The sequence below is a fragment of the Borostomias antarcticus genome (assembly GCF_949987555.1).
Source record: "Borostomias antarcticus genome assembly, chromosome: 25".
Lineage (NCBI taxonomy): Eukaryota > Metazoa > Chordata > Actinopteri > Stomiiformes > Stomiidae > Borostomias > Borostomias antarcticus.
In genome coordinates this window covers 917,501-939,393 of record NC_140258.1, presented here as the reverse complement: position 1 = coordinate 939,393, position 21,893 = coordinate 917,501, and the positions used below count along the sequence as shown (strand labels likewise).

The following is a 21,893-nucleotide window of genomic DNA, read 5'->3' as shown; positions in this document are numbered from 1 at the left end:
TCATAGTCAAAGATGAGTGCCTGAATTCTGAAAGAGGTATTCTAGGGATGAATGTTATTTCACACTGCTGGAAAGAACTGTTTCAGGGGGTCCACCCTGGTCTGACAGTGTTTGGTGCCACCATGTCCTCAGAGGCCAAAGGAGAGTGGGAACGAGCTTTTGCTGTCTGTAGGAGGGTGTCTCTGGTTGAACCGCCAGATGAGCAGGTTAGAGTGGCCCGGCTGACCCGCCAAGATCCAGTCTATGTACCCCCAAATAGCGAGATGGTGCTCTGGACCCACCTACACGGAGCCAAGACCCCATCTGATTTCTGTGCCTTGGTGGAGGGCCCGGAAAGGGACGATGAATGGCAAGTGGCCCGGACCGTCACCCAGGTGGTGAAAGAACGCCTCCCCATACGGGTATGTAACCTGAATCCCTACCCCTTCTTAATACCTCAACGGCGCCCTCTTGCGAATGTGTTACAGGTTGACCCAAGCCAAATCCGTGGGGAAAAGGACCTCGTGTTGAAGGCGTCAGACCCAGGCGTGGTAGAGGTGGATGTCCAGGCAAATCACATCACCCTGGAAGACCAGCATCCAGTCACTCTGCTGAAAGGTGAGGGATTGTCAACAGAACAACAGCTGAAGATGGACTCCCTGTTGCAGCGGTGGAAAGGGGTCTTCGCAGCAGGAGAGGAGGATTTTGGACAGACTAGTGCTGTTAGCCACTCAATCCCTACTGGCTCTGCACCACCCAGCAGGGAGCGCTACAGGCCAATTCCACCTAGCCTCTACCCTGAACTAAGGGGACTCCTCCAAAATATGCTGGACAATGATGTCATTAAGGAGAGTTCTAGCCCTTGGGCAGCGCCTATCGTCCTGGTGAAGAAGGAGGATGGCTCCTGGCGCTTCTGCGTGGATTACAGGAAGCTTAATGCCCTCACCCACAAAGATGCATACCCCTTGCCCAGGATAGAGGAATCACTCACCAGTTTAAAACAAGCCTCTTGGTACTCGACCCTCGACCTCGCCAGTGGCTATTGGCAGGTGGAGGTGGATCCAAAGGGCCGTGAAAAAACAGCATTCACCACCCCCATGGGCCTCTATGAGTTCCAGAGAATGCCTTTTGGCCTCTGCAATGCGCCAGCGACCTTCCAGCGCTTAATGCAGCGGTGCCTGGGAGGACAAGTGAACGAGTCTATTCTGATCTACCTGGATGATGTCATTGTGTATTCTCTTGATTTCGAAACCCACATTGCACATCTTGAGCAGGTCTTTGAAAAGTTGGCAGCCCATGGCCTGAAGTTGCAGCCTCATAAATGCCACCTGTTCCAAAGAAAAGTCACCTACCTCGGCCACGTCATCTCCAGGGATGGTGTATCCACAGACCCTGAAAAGACTGCTGTTGTGATGGACTGGCCTGCCCTTTCGACCATCAAGCAGGTAAGATCATTCCTCGGGTTTGTGGGGTACTACCGGAGGTTTATAAAAGGTTTTTCTAAAATAGCAGCACCCCTTCATGCTCTCCTAGTAGGTACAGCCAGCATGCAGAAAAGAAAGAGTGCCATTGACTGGACTCCAGACTGCCAGGTGGCATTCGACACCCTGAAGACTGCTTTGGTGAGTGCCCCAGTTCTGGCCTTTGCTGATTTTTCAAAGCCATTTCATCTGTACACTGATGCTAGCCTAGGAGGTTTGGGGGCTGTGCTGGCGCAGATACAGGAAGGTCGAGAGAGAGTAATTGCTTATGCCAGTAGAAGCTTAAGCCCCAACGAGAGGAATGACCAGAACTACAGTTCTTTTAAACTGGAGTTTTTAGCTCTCAAGTGGGCTGTTACTGAAAAGTTTAAGGACTATCTGTGGGGCAACAAATTTCTAGCTTTTACAGACAACCCTCTTGTCCACCTGGACACGGCACACTTGGGGGCCACAGAACAGCGGTGGGTGGCCCAGTTGGCAAATTTTGACTTTGAACTCAAGTATCGTCCTGGTATTGCCAACCGTAACGCTGATGTCTTGTCTAGATTGCCACAGGAGGCCGGCCACATCCAGCAGGCACATGTGGAGACGGCAGCAGTGGAGCCGGAGACTGCCCCGGAAACTGGAGACCATTGGAAGGACTGGCAGGACAGGGATCAAATCCTGGAACAGGTGAAGCGGTGGGTAGCAGGAGGTCGCCTTCCAGGAGCAGAGCACAGGAAAGCAAGCCAGCCCATGGTAAGACGCCTCTTGAGGGAATGGAGCCGGCTACACATCCAAGAGGGTGTTTTAAAGCGGAAAGCCCTTGAGCGGCATACTAGGTTGAGTCTCTCCCAAATTGTGGTACCCACAAATCGGACCCGTGAGCTGTGGGAGAAGTACCACAACACATCCGGCCACATGGGTGTGGCTAAGATGGAAGGCTTACTGAGGAGAACCTTCTACTGGCCAGGGATGGGCACCGATCTCCAGGAGTGGGCATCTAACTGTACAGGCTGCGTTCAACAGAAAAGAGGCCCAGAGGTAAGGGCACCCATGGTGCCTATTTTTACATCATACCCCTTGGAGACCATTTCAATGGATTATCTGTCCCTGGGTCGGCATGGTGATGCTTACCCCTATTTGTTGGTTATCACTGATCTGTTCTCCAAGTATGGATGGGCCATCCCTACGAAAGACCAGACAGCAGCCACCACGACGCGTGTTCTTTGGCGCCATCTCATCCAGCCATGGGGGTGCCCGGAACGCATCTTGTCTGACCAAGGGGCAGCCTTCGAGTCAGCTCTGGTTGCACAGTTGTGCAGCCTCTATGGGTGTTCCAAAATCAGAACTACACCCTACAGGCCGCAAGGAAATGGGGCCTGTGAAAGACTCAACAGGACTCTTTTGTCCCTTTTAGGAGCACTGAGCCTCGAGGACCAAGCACACTGGCCAGATCATTTGCCCACCCTGCTCCAGATGTACAATAACACCCCTCATGAGACGACAGGGCTGACCCCCCACTTTGTCATGTTTGGCCGACATGCCCGCCTGCCTGTGGAAACGGCTGTAGGAGCACCTCCGCTGACTCAAAGACATGACTTGGAGGGCTGGGTTCACCGACACAACCAGACCCTACAAAAGGTCTACCAACAGGTGGCAGCAGCAACAAGAGAGAACCGGATGCGAGACAAGGAGAGGTATGACCAGAGAGCAAAGCACCTCCCCTTGTTGCCTGGAGAGCGAGTACTCCTGCGCAACTTCCGTCGCCGAGAACAAGGCAAGCTGGCACCTCACTGGCAGCCCCAACCCTATGTGATCCTGGCTCAGTCACGCCCGGGCCTGCCAGTTTTCCAGATCAAGCCAGAGGGAAAAGAAGGTCCCGTTAGGACAATTCATCGGAACCATCTCCGGCCTTGCCCTTTTAACCCCCCAGAAGAGCCACAAGCTCTAGAGACTGAAATGACTAACCCCACCTTTTCCACTGCCCAACTCCCCAGGCCTTTATTGTTACCTCTGACCCTTGTGCCCACCGCAGCTGTTTCTCCTGCAGCCCCGGTGGAAGATGATGCAGTAGCCCCTCCCCTGGGGCCACCAGCAGGACGAGAGCCTATGGATGAACCCCCCCTGAGAAGGTCAGCGAGAGAGAATAGTGGTAGGCCTCCAGACAGATATGGACATTAAGACCTTGTCGGGACGACAAGTGATAAAGGGGGGAGGAGTGTAATGGACATTAAGGATCTGCTGGGATGACAGTGGAGAAAGGGGGGAGGAGTGTCACTTGGACTGATATTGATGTTATGGTATAGCAGTGACAGCAAACTTGTTTTGTGAAATTGAAATGTATACATTAGCCGTGATTGCTTGTTTGGTGTGGTTATACTGTTTGACTTTGTAAATGTTTGCTGTGTATGGAGTGATGAACACAAACTGTTTGCTCCTAAATGGACTTGGAACTGCTTGCCTGTCAATGCAAGGGCACAGGTTAATTGACACACTGGGGCGTTACTAATCAGTGCGCACTCGCCAGCCGTGTCCCGCACACCTTTATAAGAAGGAGGCGGACAGTCAAGAGGTTGAACTGTGAGCCGGTCGGACGTGCCGAAGTTGCTGCAGCCGCGCTGTGAACTGGATCCCTCCTGCTCTTCGTGCGGTGGCTCCCCTCTCTTCAGCCTGTGTCGGCGGATCCAGAGGGCCGGGTCGAGACGGACGACAGCGTGTTTCTAATGGCCTGCATTTCCTGATGGAAAGGAAAGTGATCACGCTGTGCGTTGGTGGATCGGTTCGGAATTGCCGGCTAGACTGAGCACTGATTGTATTTTCGCATTCCTCTCTGACAGCGCTCGACCGGCGGAGCGGAGTTCCTGGCACCGGAGTCCCGGACTGGACTGCACTGACGCGGGAGTTTCGTTGGAGCCCGCCTCCCTGCTGGCGCACCGGAAAACGCGGCTCTTCACAAGGACTGGAATGGACTCCTGAGAATTGACTTTTTGCGTGTCCTCGCACCGGACGGGTGGACAATCATATTTTATTATTTTAAATACTTCACTCCTTGCAAGGTTTGGTTTTAAAGAATAGTAGCAATAAAATAAATCATATCTTGCAACTTTAATCTGTGTCCTTCGTGCTGTGTTGGTGTGGCCGGGAACTTGAACCTGTTAAGTAGATAACAGTCGAGCCTGTTACATATACCCACTTCTTTAGTCAGAGTATACCCACTTCTTTAGTCAGAGTATACCCACTTCTTTAGTCAGAGTATACCCACTGCTTTAGTAAGAGTATACCCACTTCTTTAGTCAGAGTATACCCACTTCTTTAATCAGAGTATACCCACTTCTTTAGTCAGAATATACCCACTTCTTTAGTCAGAGTATACCCACTTCTTTAGTCAGAATATACCCACTTCTTTAGTCAGAGTATACCCACTTCTTTAGTCAGAGTATACCCACTTCCTTACTAACCACTACAGCCCTGGTCCACCCAATGTTCAAATGAAAGGTAGACCACCGGTAGGGGCCAATGCCATATCTTTTCATGGGGCCCTAAATCCCTTGCGGCACCGCTGCGTGGGTCAGTCATCGTATCATCATAAAATGTCAGTGTAGGAACCTTATTATTTCTAGCTACTGTGCATACCTAGGACTGGAATAAGGAACTGATTAGTGCTGCATAAGTTACTGTAAGGACAAGCAATGACAAGAATTCCAATGTAGCTGTACCCGCACTGGTTAAATATGGCAATTACATTTTTCTATTCTATTGAACTATATATAGTCATTGTATCGAACCCGCCCCATATTAGATAAATGGTTGTGATTGGCACAATGGATATCGGGTCGGCTGGGACTCAATTTGAACGGTTGGATGACCAGACTGATCTACGGAGTGAAGAATGTGAGCTCACGTGATCAGGGAGCCTCCCTTAGTGACAGTTTAAGCCCTTAAGCAAACCTGACAACCAGTATTATTATAATTACATGCGGTATTGAGGTCAATACAATTTCACCATGCACATACTGTATGAATGCAAATCATGAATTGGAGCTCATTACTTCAGACCACTGGTTGCGTTCATTTGCAATATTGGCAAGAGCCAAAAGTGAACTGATCTCAAATTGTCTTATTGTCCAGCGCAGCGGGTCCCCTGGCGAGCACCTGCACATTTACACCTGCACATTTACACCTGCACATTTACACCTGCACATTTACACTGCAGCTTACGCTAGAGACCCGGGGCTTTTACTCAGTTCACCAAGAAGATGGTCTGTAAGGCCTAGCGGTGTGTGAAGCTTACAGAGCTACCAGACCTGTTGCTAGATGAATTAGTAACGGTCTGGTAGTAAGTGAAGGGGTGGACTGAGTTGAGAACATTTTTTACATCATTTTTGACAAATTGCACAACTATCAGCGTTAGGAAATCCTTCTCTGCACTAAACGTGAAAGGAGAAGAGGCTGTGAGCCAGCGAAGAGGAAGTGGTGAAGCACACTCTGCACCAGCATGAAGCATACTCTCCACCAGCATGAAGCATACTCTCCACCAGCATGAAGCATACTCTCCACCAGCATGAAGCATACTCTCCACCAGCATGAAGCATACTCTCCACCAGCATGAAGCACACTCTCCACCAGCATGAAGCACACTCTCCACCAGCATGAAGCATACTCTCCACCAGCAACTAACAGATGGGGAAATCTCCTCGCTAACGGAATTTTCAAGCATAATTCTGGAGTCGGAACAAGCTCACAGAACTGTGTGCTGTAACGTCAAGAACTCAATATCATCGAGGGACTTTTCTGAGCAATCTCCCTTCCGAGTACAGTAACTGCTGAGGAATGGACTAGATGGTCCTCTCTCTGTCTGCAGTGAAAAAAGTTGAGACCTCACGCAACTGGAACTTTCCCAAAGTGGAGCTTCTGAGTCAAATTAAGATCGGACATCATGAAACGCTGACGTCACGGAGCAGCGTGTGAGTAGAGCACAAGAACAAATACAAACTGTCATGGTAACTGCTGAGTGAGGGACTGAAAGGATCACCATCCCTACCCTCCAACCATGAGACCAGGGAGTCATGTCCACTCAGGATGAGGGCGTTGGCTCACCAGTCAAAACTGGTCATCGTTTCATCAAAAAGCCTTTCCAAAGTTCATTAGGTTCTGTAGGAACAGGGTTGTAAAGGGAGGTTTAATGAAGATAAGCCTTCGTTTAGATCCTCTCTCTAACCAGTTATCCATTATTATATGTTGATTTGATACAATTATATCCCATATTGCATGAATCTGCCTAGCAATATTCTTCTATTCTTTTCTATTCTATTCTAAATAAAATGCATATTGAGCATTATAAAACAAATTATATCCTGTCATTCACAAAACATAGTAAGTAGTTCAGGTCCTGTAAAAGGTTAGGTGAAGCATGTCATCATTCTTATTGGTTGCCTCTGCTAGTAAAAGACACACCTTTAGGACTTAAGCATGCGAGTCGTTAAAACCATTCCCAGCAACCACACCAACATTCATCTCACGGAGAAGAGCAGTCATTAACCGATAGCGACCCCTGACGGTGTCTCTCTTTTCAGGTCATTGGGGGGGTGCTGTCTGGGTGGAAGCAGGGTGGACTCTGGGATGTAGACTGTTAAGGGACTGGGCGAGTCTTCTCATCCTGCCCGAGTAGGCTATCAGAAACCCACCCACTTACCAGGTGGGCTGATAAGTGACACTTTGAACATAGGGGCAAAGCGGACCCTTGTAGACAATATACATGGGACAAGTAAATTATGTGAATCTCTCTTTCTCTCGCTGAATGTGTGAAGAGGCTGGGGTTCAACTTCTCTCTCTCTCTGAATGTGTGATGAGGCTGGGGTTAATCTCTCTCTCTCTCTCTCTCTCTCTCTCTCTCTCTGAATGTGAGATGAGGCTGGGGTTAATCTCTCTCTCTCTCTCTCTCTCTCTCTCTCTCTCTGAATGTGAGATGAGGCTGGGGTTCATCTCTCTCTCTCTCTTTCTCTCTCTCTCTTTCTGAATGTGAGATGAGGCTGGGGTCTGAGGGGGAGGCTGGGGTCTGAGGGGGAGGCTGGGGTCTGAGGGGGAGGCTGGGGTCTGAGGGGGAGGCTGGGGTCTGAGGGGGAGGCTGGGGTCTGAGGGGGAGGCTGGGGTCTGAGGGGGAGGCTGGGGTCTGAGGGGGAGGCTGGGGTCTGAGGGGGACTGGTCCGTCAGGCTGTGAGAAGAGGAAAGATCCGCACACTGATTTCTCCCGGTCAAATATCGCAACGTTTCCACCCTCAGGTCTTCATCAGGAAACTTCAAAGCTTCTAATGACAGGTAGCTGGTATATACAGGCTGAGAGCCTGTGACATCACATCTGACATCATGTGCCAGTCAATTAGGATAAAAGGTGCAGTTAGAGGCTGCACATATATAAACACATAATAATGACATTATGAATAGCCTATATACATCCATCTAGATACAGATACAAAAAAGATAATAGGGACTTATCACAGTGCAATGAATAGGCCTACAACAATGTAGGCTACACCGTTTGGATGTCAAACTCCTCATTAAGTCCCTTAGGTGACATGGTATTGAGTTTATAAATCCTAAAAGTCTCACGCTGGAGGAGTTTTCTCTCAGTCTCCCCCCCTACGTGGATTCTCTACCTTCTCCACTCCTAAATACCTCAGGGCGCTAACGTTGTGCGCTGCTGTTTTGAAGCGGGCTGCTACGGGGCTACGCTCATCTCCAGCTCTGATCCTGCTTCTGTGTTCTCTTATTCTGGTGCGTAGCTCCCTGGACGTTCTGCCAATGTAGGCTAGGCCACAAGGCAGCGGATCATGTATATTACATGCGTGGTGCTGCATGTGATGGGAACCTGTCCGTCAGGTTCCCATGGTTACAGAAGATCTAATTACAGACACATTTCTCTCTCTCTCTCCCTCCGTCTCCATCTCTCTCTCCCTCCGTCTCCTTCTCTGCCACACATTCTCTCCCTGTCTCTCTCTCTCTCAACCCCCCCCCCCCCACACACACACACCTTAGGGCCACAGCAGCTAAAGGGGTCAAGGGGTCATGGTGAAGGTGAGATCAGAGCCTGACCACCGTCTCACTGAGAGAAGTCAGAGGTGAGAGGTCAGGTGTCTCTCTTTATGTCTCTGTCAGTCTCACTCCGACGCTGCAGTGTTCATTTCCCCTGCTGCTGTCCCTCATACACACACACCCACATGCACGCACACACCCACACACACACACACGCACGCAAACACACACACACGCAAACACACACACACACCCACATACACACGCACGCACCCACACATACACACACGCACGCAAACACACACACACACACACGCAAACACACACACACACGCAAACACACACACACACACACCCACACACGCACGCAAACACACACACACACGCAAACACACACACACGCACACACACACGCAAACGCACACACACACACCCACACACGCACGCAAACACACACACACACACACACACGCAAACACACACACACACACACACACACTCTTCAAACCTTTCACTGGACCGGTCGTGCGTTTCAGAAGTGTGGGATGTGAAGGCAAAGTTAGGAGGTTTTAATTTGGAGACACATCAGTGGACAACCTATCAGCATGTGAGGCTTTCACAAACCAGGCCGGGCCCAGCCTGGCTTATGTGCGTGTCTGGCTTGTTTCTGTTCAGGACTGGTAGGATGGAAGCTAGTCATGCTACTGAATAGCTGTGAAGTGAAATGACATTAAATAATGTCTGATAAATTAAGATAGGTCTTGTCACCTGGACACATCTGTTCCAATGCTTCCAATGCTAATCCAGCACAATGAGAGTGGGATAGCCAGTTAGCTCATGAGCTCACAACAACTAGCAGCAGCTTCCATAACATTAATGGTAGCGGTCAGTGGCTAAAGCAGTTACACTGATGATTCCCTGACCACTACTCTACTTGTGGAATTTAGGTAAGGGATAAAAAGGTTGGAGTGAAAGGATGAACATGTGGAGGTTTGGGGTATAATCCCATAAAGTCATCCCCACCGGGTCTTGAACCCCGGTCTCCTGGGTGGGAGTCCAGTGCTCTGACCACTACTCTACTTGTGCAGTAGAGATTGGTGGGCTGATTTTGGTGTCTGTCTTGATTTAGGTGTGCTGGGACTACTGACTCTCGTGGTGCCAACAGAGAGATGCAGGCCAACATTGCCGGGAGTAAGGGAGGGAGGGAGGGAGGGAGGGAGTGATAACCCGACAAACGCTATACTAGCTGCGCGGGTGGCTTCAAGCTACGCATTAAAACAACCTTTACAACACACACATACACACATATACGCACGCACGCATACACACACACACACGTGCATGCATATATGCACACACACACACACACAAACAAAAACATATACACACACACACACACACACACACACACACACACACACACTCAAACAAAGGTATGTGTGTGCATGTGTGTGTGTGTGTGTGCATATATGCATGCAGAGAGAGAAGCTTCATGAATGTAAACATGACCGCCAGGCTACTCCCTGACGGTGCCCTGCGTTCTCCCAAGCCCTGACTGACGGGAAGCTGAGCTGAGTGCAATGCCTTCTGGGACAAACCCAGCCAAGGAGGTCCAATCCCAGCTGACGAGCCCGACTCCCCCGTTCATAGTGAACGGTGAGCAGGCATTTAGAAACTGGATAAACAATGATGTGTCACCGATGTGAGACGTGGCTGGAAGGAGAGAGAGAGGTGCTCCCCCCCCCTGGGTTGATGAGAGACCTGGCTGGAGGGAGAGAGGAGAGAGAGAGGTGCTCCCCCCCCCTGGGTTGATGAGAGACCTGGCTGGAGGGAGAGAGAGAGGTGCTCCCCCCCCCTGGGTTGATGAGAGACCTGGCTGGAGGGAGAGAGGAGAGAGAGAGGTGCTCCCCCCCCCTGGGTTGATGAGAGACCTGGCTGGAGGGAGAGAGAGAGGTGCTCCCCCCCCCTGGGTTGATGTGAGACCTGGCTGGAGGGAGAGAGGAGAGAGAGAGGTGCTCCCCCCCCCTGGGTTGATGAGAGACCTGGCTGGAGGGAGAGAGGAGAGAGAGAGGTGCTCCCCCCCCCTGGGTTGATGAGAGACCTGGCTGGAGGGAGAGAGGAGAGAGAGAGGTGCTCCCCCCCCCTGGGTTGATGAGAGACCTGGCTGGATGGAGAGAGGGAGGTGCTCCCCCCCCCTGGGTTGATGAGAGACCTGGCTGGAGGGAGAGAGAGAGGTGCTCCCCCCCCCTGGGTTGATGAGAGACCTGGCTGGAGGGAGAGAGGAGAGAGAGAGGTGCTCCCCCCCCCTGGGTTGATGAGAGACCTGGCTGGAGGGAGAGAGGAGAGAGGGAGGTGCTCCCCCCCCCTGGGTTGATGAGAGACCTGGCTGGATGGAGAGAGGAGAGAGGGAGGTGCTCCCCCCCCCTGGGTTGATGAGAGACCTGGCTGGAGGGAGAGAGGAGAGAGAGAGGAGGGGAGGGAGAGAGGGAGGGAGGGAGGGAGAGAGGAGAGAGAGAGGTGCTCACCCCCCCTGGGTTGCCATCAGAGGCGGTCACGATCAGCAGGTATTGGTCCGTGGTCTCCCGGTCCAGGGGCTGGTCCAGAAGCAGCAGACCGATACTAGAGAGAGGGAGGGATAGGAGTGGAGGGAGGGTGAGGGGGAGAGGGAGAGGGAGGAAGGGAGGGAGAGAGAGAGAGGAGGGGAGGGAGAGGGGGAGAGAGGGAGAGGGAGGAAGGGAGGGAGAGAGAGGGGGAGAGAGGGAGGGAGGGAGGGAGGGAGAGAGAGAGAGGGGGAGGAGGGAGAGGAGGGAGAGAGGGAGGGAGGGAGGGGAGGGACAACATCAGACCAAGAACATTAGTACAGACTGTAGCACCCCCAGAGCTTACTGTGTTACAGAACGGCTGCGACGGCTCATTCACCCCCCCGCCCCGTTTCATCCAAAGTGGGTTTGATGCTGGTATCTCTGGTCTCTCTCTTTCTCTCTGCTCCTCTCATATCTGATATCTCATATATGTATCCAGAGCTGTAGGACAGGATTAGTCTACATTCAGTCGTGATGCTTATAGATACCGGTGGCACATGGCTGCAGTACAGATGCATGCTGCCCAGCTCCGAGATCCTCATCAGCACCATGGACAGCGGAGACAGGTGATCGACGGGGTTTACCGACCGTTCCTAGTTGCCCGGGCAACCATACTCCCCAGTTGCGCTGAGTTTCCCAATCAGGGCCGGACGGCTAATGAGCCTACAGGCCGCTAAAGGCCTAGCTGGGAGTCTCTCAGTAGTCGATGGACTCATAGTGCTTTCACACCTGCTGTGTTTAGTTTGGTTAAACCGTACCAGAGTCCTCTTTCCCCTTTGGTGCGGTTCGTTTGGGCAGGTGTGAATGCAGCCATCGCACTCGGGTGCGCACCAAAACGACCGTACCGAGACCTCCTCGAAGAGGTGGTCCCTCCCGGTCCCAAGTGAACCCTGTGTGGTGAGAACAAGATCCAACCTCCATTTGACCTAACTAGAGAAAACAATACACATTATTGGATTATACCAGCTCTTGTAGGTAGCTGCCCAGTGCATTGTGGGGCGAACACTTCCGCAAAGATGAATCATGGACAGACCTGGGGCCTCATTTATAAACGTTGCGTAGAATCCGCGTAACTAAGTTTGCTTAGCTAAGTAAGTAATTTATAAAACGCTGCGTATCACAACCCATGTTCACTCAGGCACGCCTACGCCAGCTGCCCTTTATAAATCACAATCAACACTTAACTTGGCGCGCGTGAACGCGCGTTCTGATCACACCCCAATTAACGCCCACAATTGCCTATAAATGGTCAGTGATACGCCCCTAATACATTATGCAACGACAATGGAGCCAAGTGCAAAAGGCAGAAAGAGAAAGAGACATTTTACCGATGCGAGGTGGAGGTATTGGTCAACGAGGTTAGAGACGCCGCAAAAGGATCTTTTCGGAACGATGATTTCACATGTGCACGACTGATAAGAGCACCTGTTAGGCCTGAGTGGTCCCATTTAGATTATCATCAATTATCTATCATGCGGGCTATGTTGGCATTCGTTTAGTGCGGTAGGCCTTATTAGGTGGCTGCTTATATCCAAACTGATAATCATGCCTATAGTGTTCTTGCATGGGTAATGGGGTTTGGATCTATATTGCACGTAGCCTAATGCTTCACAGGGTGGCCCATGAATAAAAGGCCTAACTTATCAACGTATAAACGGGTCAATTTACAATGACATCCATAACAATGCAAACATGTAGGCCTATAGTGACTACTTACGGCAAGTATCCCCAATTTAACTGTACAGATCTGAGGGTTCTTTGCAGCAGACAATTTGTGTATTTTCCGGGATATCATGCATTTCACATACTTTCTCAAAACATTCTGTAGGCATATAGAAGCTGCGTGTTCTAATGGATGTTGCGGGATAGCCAAGCACATATTAGAACATCTGTGCCAAGTCCCGGCATATCCAAGGCCCCGTGCGTCATGGCCTACTATAATCCAGCTATATCACTGCCTGTATCAAGGTCTTGTAAATATATGGGGTCCATGGATGAGTTTCATGTGATTCTATAAAGCGTAATTATAGCTACACACATGACGATTCGGCAAATTAATAATCTAACTTGCTCCCTTGTGTTCTTATAATTTGGAGACGCATCACCTCCATGCGCTGTTTTGCGCACAGCTAATTCTTCCAAAGCGGCATGTGAGCATTGGAATGACATGCGTTTTTAGGCCCACATTCCTCGCATGCCTGCTACATGACAATCATAAGACAATATGAGGATATATGATGATGTACAATATAGCCTAATGTAGCCTACAGTTGCCTCAAGTAGGACATTTCCATTCACCGCTCAACATCATTGTAATTTCGGCTTGCCTCAGTGGTCATTCTGGTTTACATAAAAGCCTAATCAAATATAGGCTATAAATACATAAATACATTAACGAATGAATAGGTGGATAATAATTAACTAAATAAATTCTTAACTGAATAAATATACTTCAACGCCGAATGCAACATTTGTTTGGTGCGGTATAGGCCTTATTATAGTTGTAGGCCATCGACATACGGAATCATTACTATGATAAGCCTATAGGCTCGTGTCGTGTCGTGTTATCAACGTAATGTGGCTTTTATTCATAGGCTACTGCCTGTGATGCTTCTCGGGATAGCCTATAAATGAATAGGCCTACAACATAACATTATATTATGACACAAATGGGTCAATTCACAGACACATCCAAAGCATAGACATTATTTCGTGATTAGGCTACGGTGGCGATTGATTCCGTTTAAACTGTGTGACACATTGGAGGGTTTCTTGCAGCGACCGATGTATTTATTATTCAATATGTCATCTGTGTCACAGACTTTCATCCTTCTGCCATCGGAGTCGCGTTTTCCCCTTTCTCCAGAAACGTGCTTATCGTAGTTAAAGGAGGGTCGAAGTGTGCGTAGAGTTACGCACACCTTCCGCCAACTTATCGCTCAGCTCGTTTTTTATAAATACCGAAAGTTGCGTAGAAAGTTGCTCAGCATGGGTAACGCACGCTTTTGTACTTACGCAACGTTTATAAATGAGGCCCCTGGAGTGCAGAGGAGGTAATTCTGACCAATTACAGAGCAGTTGGTGGGTCCCGCCCCTGACACATCTGACCAATAAGTGAAATGAGCGTGCATTTTGGTTCGCTTCATCAACTCATCAATTGGTCCAGACAAGAACCCAAGAATGGGTGTGAAAGCGACAGATGGGAAAAAAAAGTTTAAAAAAAAGTATTGATTTTTGAATCTGGTGGGAACCAAATAAGTGGACTGGTGAGAAGACGCCCTTAGTGAGTATGGCCTGTCACTCTGTCTTTTTGAACCTGCTAACAAATGTTTTTCTTGTCACCCTCAGGAGCAGAAGCCGAACCCCTGACCTCATCCCGCGGAGAAGACACCGGGAGTACAGGACCCAGGCTAACCCTGGAGATAATGTTTTCTTGTTTGGAGTTTTTGCATTCAGTTTATTTCAATAAATGCACCGATGTGCGTGAGTGGACATTGTTTTGCTGTGCTCCACCCCTGTGCCCTCGGGAGATTACACCACACACATATACTGTACACACACACATGCACACACACACACACACACTATGCATGTGCTCTCCGCGGTCTTGCCATGGAGCTCATGAATATTTATATGACCACCATCAGGGCCTAATCAAGCCTCTGGAGCTAGACCAGGAAACAGTCATGAACAACATACAGCAAACATGATGATGACCATGACGATGATAGTGAAAAAGATGGTGGTGATGGTGATGATGGTGATGATGATGCTAATGGTGATGATGATGACGATGGTGATGATGATGACGATGATGATGACAACGATGATGATGATGATGGTGGTGGTGATGATGATGATGATGGTGATGATGATGGTTGTGCAGGTGATAATGATGATGGTGATGATGAGTGAGAGAGGATGAGGAAGGGAGGATGAGGGAGGGAGGAGGAAGAGGAGACAGCATCTTGATGAACAGCCCAGCAGAGAGCAGGCGGTCAGAATGGTGGAGTAGAGACAAGCTGGTCTCAGATCAGATGTGGTAGAGACAGGCTGGCCTTATCAGATATCAGATGACTTGAACTGTTCTGTTGTTCCCGTGTATCACAGAGCCTTTGGCAGATGTGGAGCTAGATGATGGCTCTGTCTGGTTGCAGTAGGAAGGCAGGTGTGGAGCTAGATGATGGCTCTGTCTGGTTGCAGTAGGAAGGCAGGTGTGGAGCTAGATGATGGCTCTGTCTGGTTGCAATAGGAAGGCAGGTGTGGAGCTAGATGATGGCTCTGTCTGGTTGCAATAGGAAGGCAGGTGTGGAGCTAGATGATGGCTCTGTCTGGTTGCAGTAGGAAGGCAGGTGTGGAGCTAGATGATGGCTCTGTCTGGTTGGAGTAGGAAGGCAGGTGTGGAGCTAGATGATGGCTCTGTCTGGTTGCAGTAGGAAGGCAGGTGTGGAGCTAGATGATGGCTCTGTCTGGTTGCAGTAGGAAGGCAGGTGTGGAGCTAGATGATGGCTCTGTCTGGTTGCAGTAGGAAGGCAGGTGTGGAGCTAGATGATGGCTCTGTCTGGTTGCAGTAGGAAGGCAGGTGTGGAGCTAGATGATGGCTCTGTCTGGTTGCAGTAGGAAGGCAGGTGTGGAGCTAGATGATGGCTCTGTCTGGTTGCAATAGGAAGGCAGGTGTGGAGCTAGATGATGGCTCTGTCTGGTTGGAGTAGGAAGGCAGGTGTGGAGCTAGATGATGGCTCTGTCTGGTTGCAGTAGGAAGGCAGGTGTGGAGCTAGATGATGGCTCTGTCTGGTTGGAGTAGGAAGGCAGGTGTGGAGCTAGATGATGGCTCTGTCTGGTTGCAGTAGGAAGGCAGGTGTGGAGCTAGATGATGGCTCTGTCTGGTTGCAGTAGGAAGGCAGGTGTGGAGCTAGATGATGGCTCTGTCTGGTTGGAGTAGGAAGGCAGGTGTGGAGCTAGATGATGGCTCTGTCTGGTTGGAGTAGGAAGGCAGGTGTGGAGCTAGATGATGGCTCTGTCTGGTTGGAGTAGGAAGGCAGGTGTGGAGCTAGATGATGGCTCTGTCTGGTTGCAGTAGGAAGGCAGGTGTGGAGCTAGATGATGGCTCTGTCTGGTTGCAGTAGGAAGGCAGATGTGGAGCTAGATGATGGCTCTGTCTGGTTGCAGTAGGAAGGCAGGTGTGGAGCTAGATGATGGCTCTGTCTGGTTGCAGTAGGAAGGCAGGTGTGGAGCTAGATGATGGCTCTGTCTGGTTGCAGTAGGAAGGCAGGTGTGGAGCTAGATGATGGCTCTGTCTGGTTGGAGTAGGAAGGCAGGTGTGGAGCTAGATGATGGCTCTGTCTGGTTGCAGTAGGAAGGCAGGTGTGGAGCTAGATGATGGCTCTGTCTGGTTGCAGTAGGAAGGCAGGTGTGGAGCTAGATGATGGCTCTGTCTGGTTGCAGTAGGAAGGCAGGTGTGGAGCTAGATGATGGCTCTGTCTGGTTGCAATAGGAAGGCAGGTGTGGAGCTAGATGATGGCTCTGTCTGGTTGGAGTAGGAAGGCAGGTGTGGAGCTAGATGATGGCTCTGTCTGGTTGCAGTAGGAAGGCAGGTGTGGAGCTAGATGATGGCTCTGTCTGGTTGGAGGCAGGTTTGTCTCAGGTGTGTAGAGTCTGGGTTTTGGTGGATGGTGCTGTGCTGTGACAAGTAGACCTGCTGCAGTCATCTGTCCTAGTCTCTCTCTCTCGGTCTCTCTCTCTCTCTCTCTCTCTCTCCCTCCCTGCCTCCCTCCCTCCCTCCCTCCCTCCCTGTCCCTGTCCACCCCCAGAACCTCAGGGGAACCTGACCCATTTATAGGGAGTAATAGACCACGGTGCTCATTACTCATATCAGCCGTATCGAGGCAGCGCCATATGTGGCGTGGATGTGACCATGCGTCGGTGAGCTGCAGGCCTCGGCAGCGCGGCCAGGGACTTCTGGGGCTTGACAAGTGCGAGAGAGAGAGAAGAAGAAGAAGAAGAGGGCTCTGCATTCCCTCCCGCTCGTCCAGCGAGCATGACCACCTAATTATCCATCCACTCATAGCACACCGGACCAGCACCTGAAGGGTACAGTAGGTCCCAGTATCTCTAAACACCTCCAGCGCCTCTCCTACTCCACTGAGCCCCCATGGCACCTTTTAATAGTGCTCTTGGGTTCAAACTTGGGTTCATGATCTGCTGTTATCACCTCTGGCCTCACTTGGTTCAGTCGTCTAGAAGGTGTGTAACTTGAGGCCATGTTGTTTAATGCACTTTAAACTGCAATTAACTTATCTAGCCTCCGAGGAGCGGTCAGAGAGTCTGAGGTTTGAAGTGGACGTCAGTCATACAGTATGGGGCTGGGGAGGGATGACAGCTGGGGAGGGATGACAGCTGGGGAGGGATGACAGCTGGGGAGGGATGACAGCGGCAGCACCAAGAGACGCCTCCCACCGGGGTAGATACAGAGACACCGTTCTCACTGAGAAGTAATCACCCCTCAGTATCCCTCATCCCTCATCCCTAACCCAACAAAATGCCTTAGCTCCGCCGGAGAGATTTAGAGTAAACAACCTAAATAAATGACTGAAAAGACAATAGTGGACAACAGCAACACATCCTCACGGAGCCCAGAGCTAAGTGAGAGAAGCATACGAGAGAGAGGAGGAGAGGCTGTTAGCGTGTGTCTGGCAGGGCTGGGGTCTGCGTTTGTTCTCTGTCTCCCACTCCGAGACATCCCCCTCTCTCTCTCTCCTCATTCCAGTGGATGTCCCTACTAGTGTTGCACGGTACACTGATACTAGAAAGGTACCGCGATACCCTGCCGTCTAAAGGTACTGCAATATCCTGTGGTCGGGGCAGTGTGCGTGCGTCTCTCTCCCTCTCTGCTACTCTGTCCCTCTGCTCCTCCCTTTCCTCTCTCTGCTCCTCCCTTTCCTCTCTGCTTCTCCCTTTCCTCTCTCTGCTTCTCCCTTTCCTCTCTGCTCCTCCCTTTCCTCTCTCTGCTCCTCCCTTTCCTCTCTGCTCCTCCCTTTCCTCTCTGCTCCTCCCTTTCCTCTCTGCTCCTCCCTTTCCTCTCTCTGCTCCTCCCTTACCTCTCTGCTCCTCCCTTTCCTCTCTCTGCTCCTCCCTTTCCTCTCTGCTCCTCCCTTTCCTCTCTGCTCCTCCCTTTCCTCTCTGCTCCTCCCTTTCCTCTCTGCTCCTCCCTTTCCTCTCTGCTCCTCCCTTTCCTCTCTCTGCTCCTCCCTTTCCTCTCTCTGCTCCTCCCTTTCCTCTCTGCTCCTCCCTTTCCTCTCTCTGCTCCTCCCTTTCCTCTCTGCTCCTCCCTTTCCTCTCTCTGCTCCTCCCTTTCCTCTCTGCTCCTCCCTTTCCTCTCTGCTTCTCTCTGTCCCTCTGCTCCTCCCTTTCCTCTCTGCTCCTCCCTTTCCTCTCTCTGCTCCTCCCTTTCCTCTCTCTGCTCCTCCCTTTCCTCTCTGCTCCTCCCTTTCCTCTCTCTGCTCCTCCCTTTCCTCTCTGCTCCTCCCTTTCCTCTCTCTGCTCCTCCCTTTCCTCTCTGCTCCTCCCTTTCCTCTCTGCTCCTCCCTTTCCTCTCTGCTCCTCCCTTTCCTCTCTGCTCCTCCCTTTCCTCTCTCTGCTCCTCCCTTTCCTCTCTGCTCCTCCCTTTCCTCTCTCTGCTCCTCCCTTTCCTCTCTGCTCCTCCCTTTCCTCTCTGCTCCTCCCTTTCCTCTCTGCTCCTCCCTTTCCTCTCTCTGCTCCTCCCTTTCCTCTCTGCTCCTCCCTTTCCTCTCTCTGCTACTCCCTTTCCTCTCTGCTCCTCCCTTTCCTCTCTTCTCCTCCCTTTCCTCTCTGCTTCTCTCTGTCCCTCTGCTCCTCCCTTTCCTCTCTGCTCCTCCCTTTCCTCTCTGCTCCTCCCTTTCCTCTCTCTGCTTCTCCCTTTCCTCTCTGCTCCTCCCTTTCCTCTCTGCTCCTCCCTTTCCTCTCTGCTCCTCCCTTTCCTCTCTGCTCCTCCCTTTCCTCTCTCTGCTCCTCCCTTACCTCTCTGCTCCTCCCTTTCCTCTCTCTGCTCCTCCCTTTCCTCTCTGCTCCTCCCTTTCCTCTCTGCTCCTCCCTTTCCTCTCTGCTCCTCCCTTTCCTCTCTGCTCCTCCCTTTCCTCTCTGCTCCTCCCTTTCCTCTCTCTGCTCCTCCCTTTCCTCTCTCTGCTCCTCCCTTTCCTCTCTGCTTCTCTCTGTCCCTCTGCTCCTCCCTTTCCTCTCTGCTCCTCCCTTTCCTCTCTCTGCTCCTCCCTTTCCTCTCTCTGCTCCTCCCTTTCCTCTCTGCTCCTCCCTTTCCTCTCTGCTCCTCCCTTTCCTCTCTGCTTCTCTCTGTCCCTCTGCTCCTCCCTTTCCTCTCTGCTCCTCCCTTTCCTCTCTCTGCTCCTCCCTTTCCTCTCTGCTCCTCCCTTTCCTCTCTCTGCTCCTCCCTTTCCTCTCTGCTCCTCCCTTTCCTCTCTGCTCCTCCCTTTCCTCTCTCTGCTCCTCCCTTTCCTCTCTGCTCCTCCCTTTCCTCTCTGCTACTCCCTTTCCTCTCTCTGCTCCTCCCTTTCCTCTCTGCTCCTCCCTTTCCTCTCTCTGCTCCTCCCTTTCCTCTCTCTGCTCCTCCCTTTCCTCTCTGCTCCTCCCTTTCCTCTCTCTGCTCCTCCCTTTCCTCTCTCTGCTCCTCCCTTTCCTCTCTGCTCCTCCCTTTCCTCTCTCTGCTCCTCCCTTTCCTCTCTCTGCTCCTCCCTTTCCTCTCTGCTCCTCCCTTTCCTCTCTGCTCCTCCCTTTCCTCTCTGCTTCTCTCTGTCCCTCTGCTCCTCCCTTTCCTCTCTGCTTCTCCCTTTCCTCTCTCTGCTTCTCCCTTTCCTCTCTGCTCCTCCCTTTCCTCTCTCTGCTCCTCCCTTTCCTCTCTGCTCCTCCCTTTCCTCTCTCTGCTCCTCCCTTTCCTCTCTGCTCCTCCCTTTCCTCTCTGCTCCTCCCTTTCCTCTCTCTGCTACTCCCCAACCGCTCTGTCAGTCCATTTCTTTCACCATTCACTTATTTTTGCAAACATTTGGGGCGAACACAAATCTAACGGAAAAAAAAGTTGTAAAATAATTTGCAAAGAACGTTCAGGAAGGAAAGTGAAAGGGCTGAGGGCTGCTCAGCTGGTTACTCTAGACGGTGGCGGAGGATTACCAAAAGCAAAAGCGCCTATTTGGCAATATTTCGGATTTAAACCCAATGCTAATAGCTGGGGAACCTCATGCCATTAATGAGGCAATCTGTGAACTCTGGAGCTCGTCATGCTGTAACGTGAACACCGCTGCTCTGTGCTGTGAGGCTGTGACCCACTCTGCTGCTCTGTGACCCTCTCTGCTGCTCTGTGACCCACTCTGCTGCTCTGTGACCCGCTCTGCTGCTCTGTGACCCTCTCTGCTGCTCTGTGACCCACTCTGCTGCTCTGTGACCCGCTCTGCTGCTCTGTGACCCACTCTGCTGCTCTGTGACCCACTCTGCTGCTCTGTGACCCACTCTGCTGCTCTGTGACCCGCTCTGCTGCTCTGTGACCCACTCTGCTGCTCTGTGACCCGCTCTGCTGCTCTGTGACCCTCTCTGCTGCTCTGTGACCCACTCTGCTGCTCTGTGACCCTCTCTGCTGCTCTGTGACCCACTCTGCTGCTCTGTGACCCACTCTGCTGCTCTGTGACCCGCTCTGCTGCTCTGTGACCCGCTCTGCTGCTCTGTGACCCACTCTGCTGCTCTGTGACCCTCTCTGCTGCTCTGTGACCCTCTCTGCTGCTCTGTGACCCTCTCTGCTGCTCTGTGACCCGCTCTGCTGCTCTGTGACCCACTCTGCTGCTCTGTGACCCACTCTGCTGCTCTGTGACCCTCTCTGCTGCTCTGTGACCCGCTCTGCTGCTCTGTGACCCACTCTGCTGCTCTGTGACCCGCTCTGCTGCTCTGTGACCCTCTCTGCTGCGCGAGGACAGAGTGAAGGAGAGGATCAGGAGCCTTGCCCCTGAATCTGAATAGCAATTCAATGAGAGTGTCACACTAGTGGAGCAGAGCAGACACTTCCAGATTATAATTGTAGCATCCCAAGCTTTGAATTTTACAAAGTAGAGTTGCATAAAAAAAGAAAAGAAGCAATGATTAAAATAATACAATTAAATACATGTGATTTATTTAGTTTAAACAGTTCACATCCCTGCTCCCCCTCAGCAGACAGCAAACACTGAGAGCAGTATGATAGAGCAGTATGGTAGAGCAGTATGATAGAGCAGTATGATAGAGCAGTATGCTAGAGCAGTATGCTAGAGCAGTATGATAGAGCAGTATGATAGAGCAGTATGCTAGAGCAGTATGATAGAGCAGTATGCTAGAGCAGTATGATAGAGCAGATAGAGCAGTATGATAGAGCAGTATGCTAGAGCAGTATGATAGAGCAGTATGATAGAGCAGTATAGAGCAGTATGATAGAGCAGTATGATAGAGCAGTATGCTAGAGCAGTATGATAGAGCAGTATGATAGAGCAGTATGCTAGAGCAGTATGATAGAGCAGTATGATAGAGCAGTATGGTAGAGCAGTATGATAGAGCAGTATGATAGAGCAGTATGGTAGAGCATTATGCTAGAGCAGTATGCTACAGCAGTATGATAGAGCAGTATGATAGAGCAGTATGATAGAGCAGTATGATAGAGCAGTATGATAGAGCAGTATGATGGAGCAGTATGCTAGAGCAGTATGATAGAGCAGTATGGTAGAGCAGTATGATAGAGCAGTATGATAGAGCAGTATGCTAGAGCAGTATGATAGAGCAGTATGATAGAGCAGTATGC

General features: G+C 51.0%; 1 protein-coding gene across 1 annotated transcript in view; it reads right to left on the bottom strand.

Annotated features, from left to right (window-relative positions):
- Positions 1–21,893, bottom strand: part of LOC311325894 (protocadherin-15-like) — a gene marked incomplete at both ends in the record, with an annotated part of 380,555 nt that overhangs the window by 177,982 nt on the left and 180,680 nt on the right. The window contains one exon of the mRNA XM_084458712.1: positions 10,997–11,090. Within this exon, the coding sequence (XP_084314838.1) occupies positions 10,997–11,090 (94 nt within the window). The remainder of the gene's footprint in view (positions 1–10,996; positions 11,091–21,893) is intronic.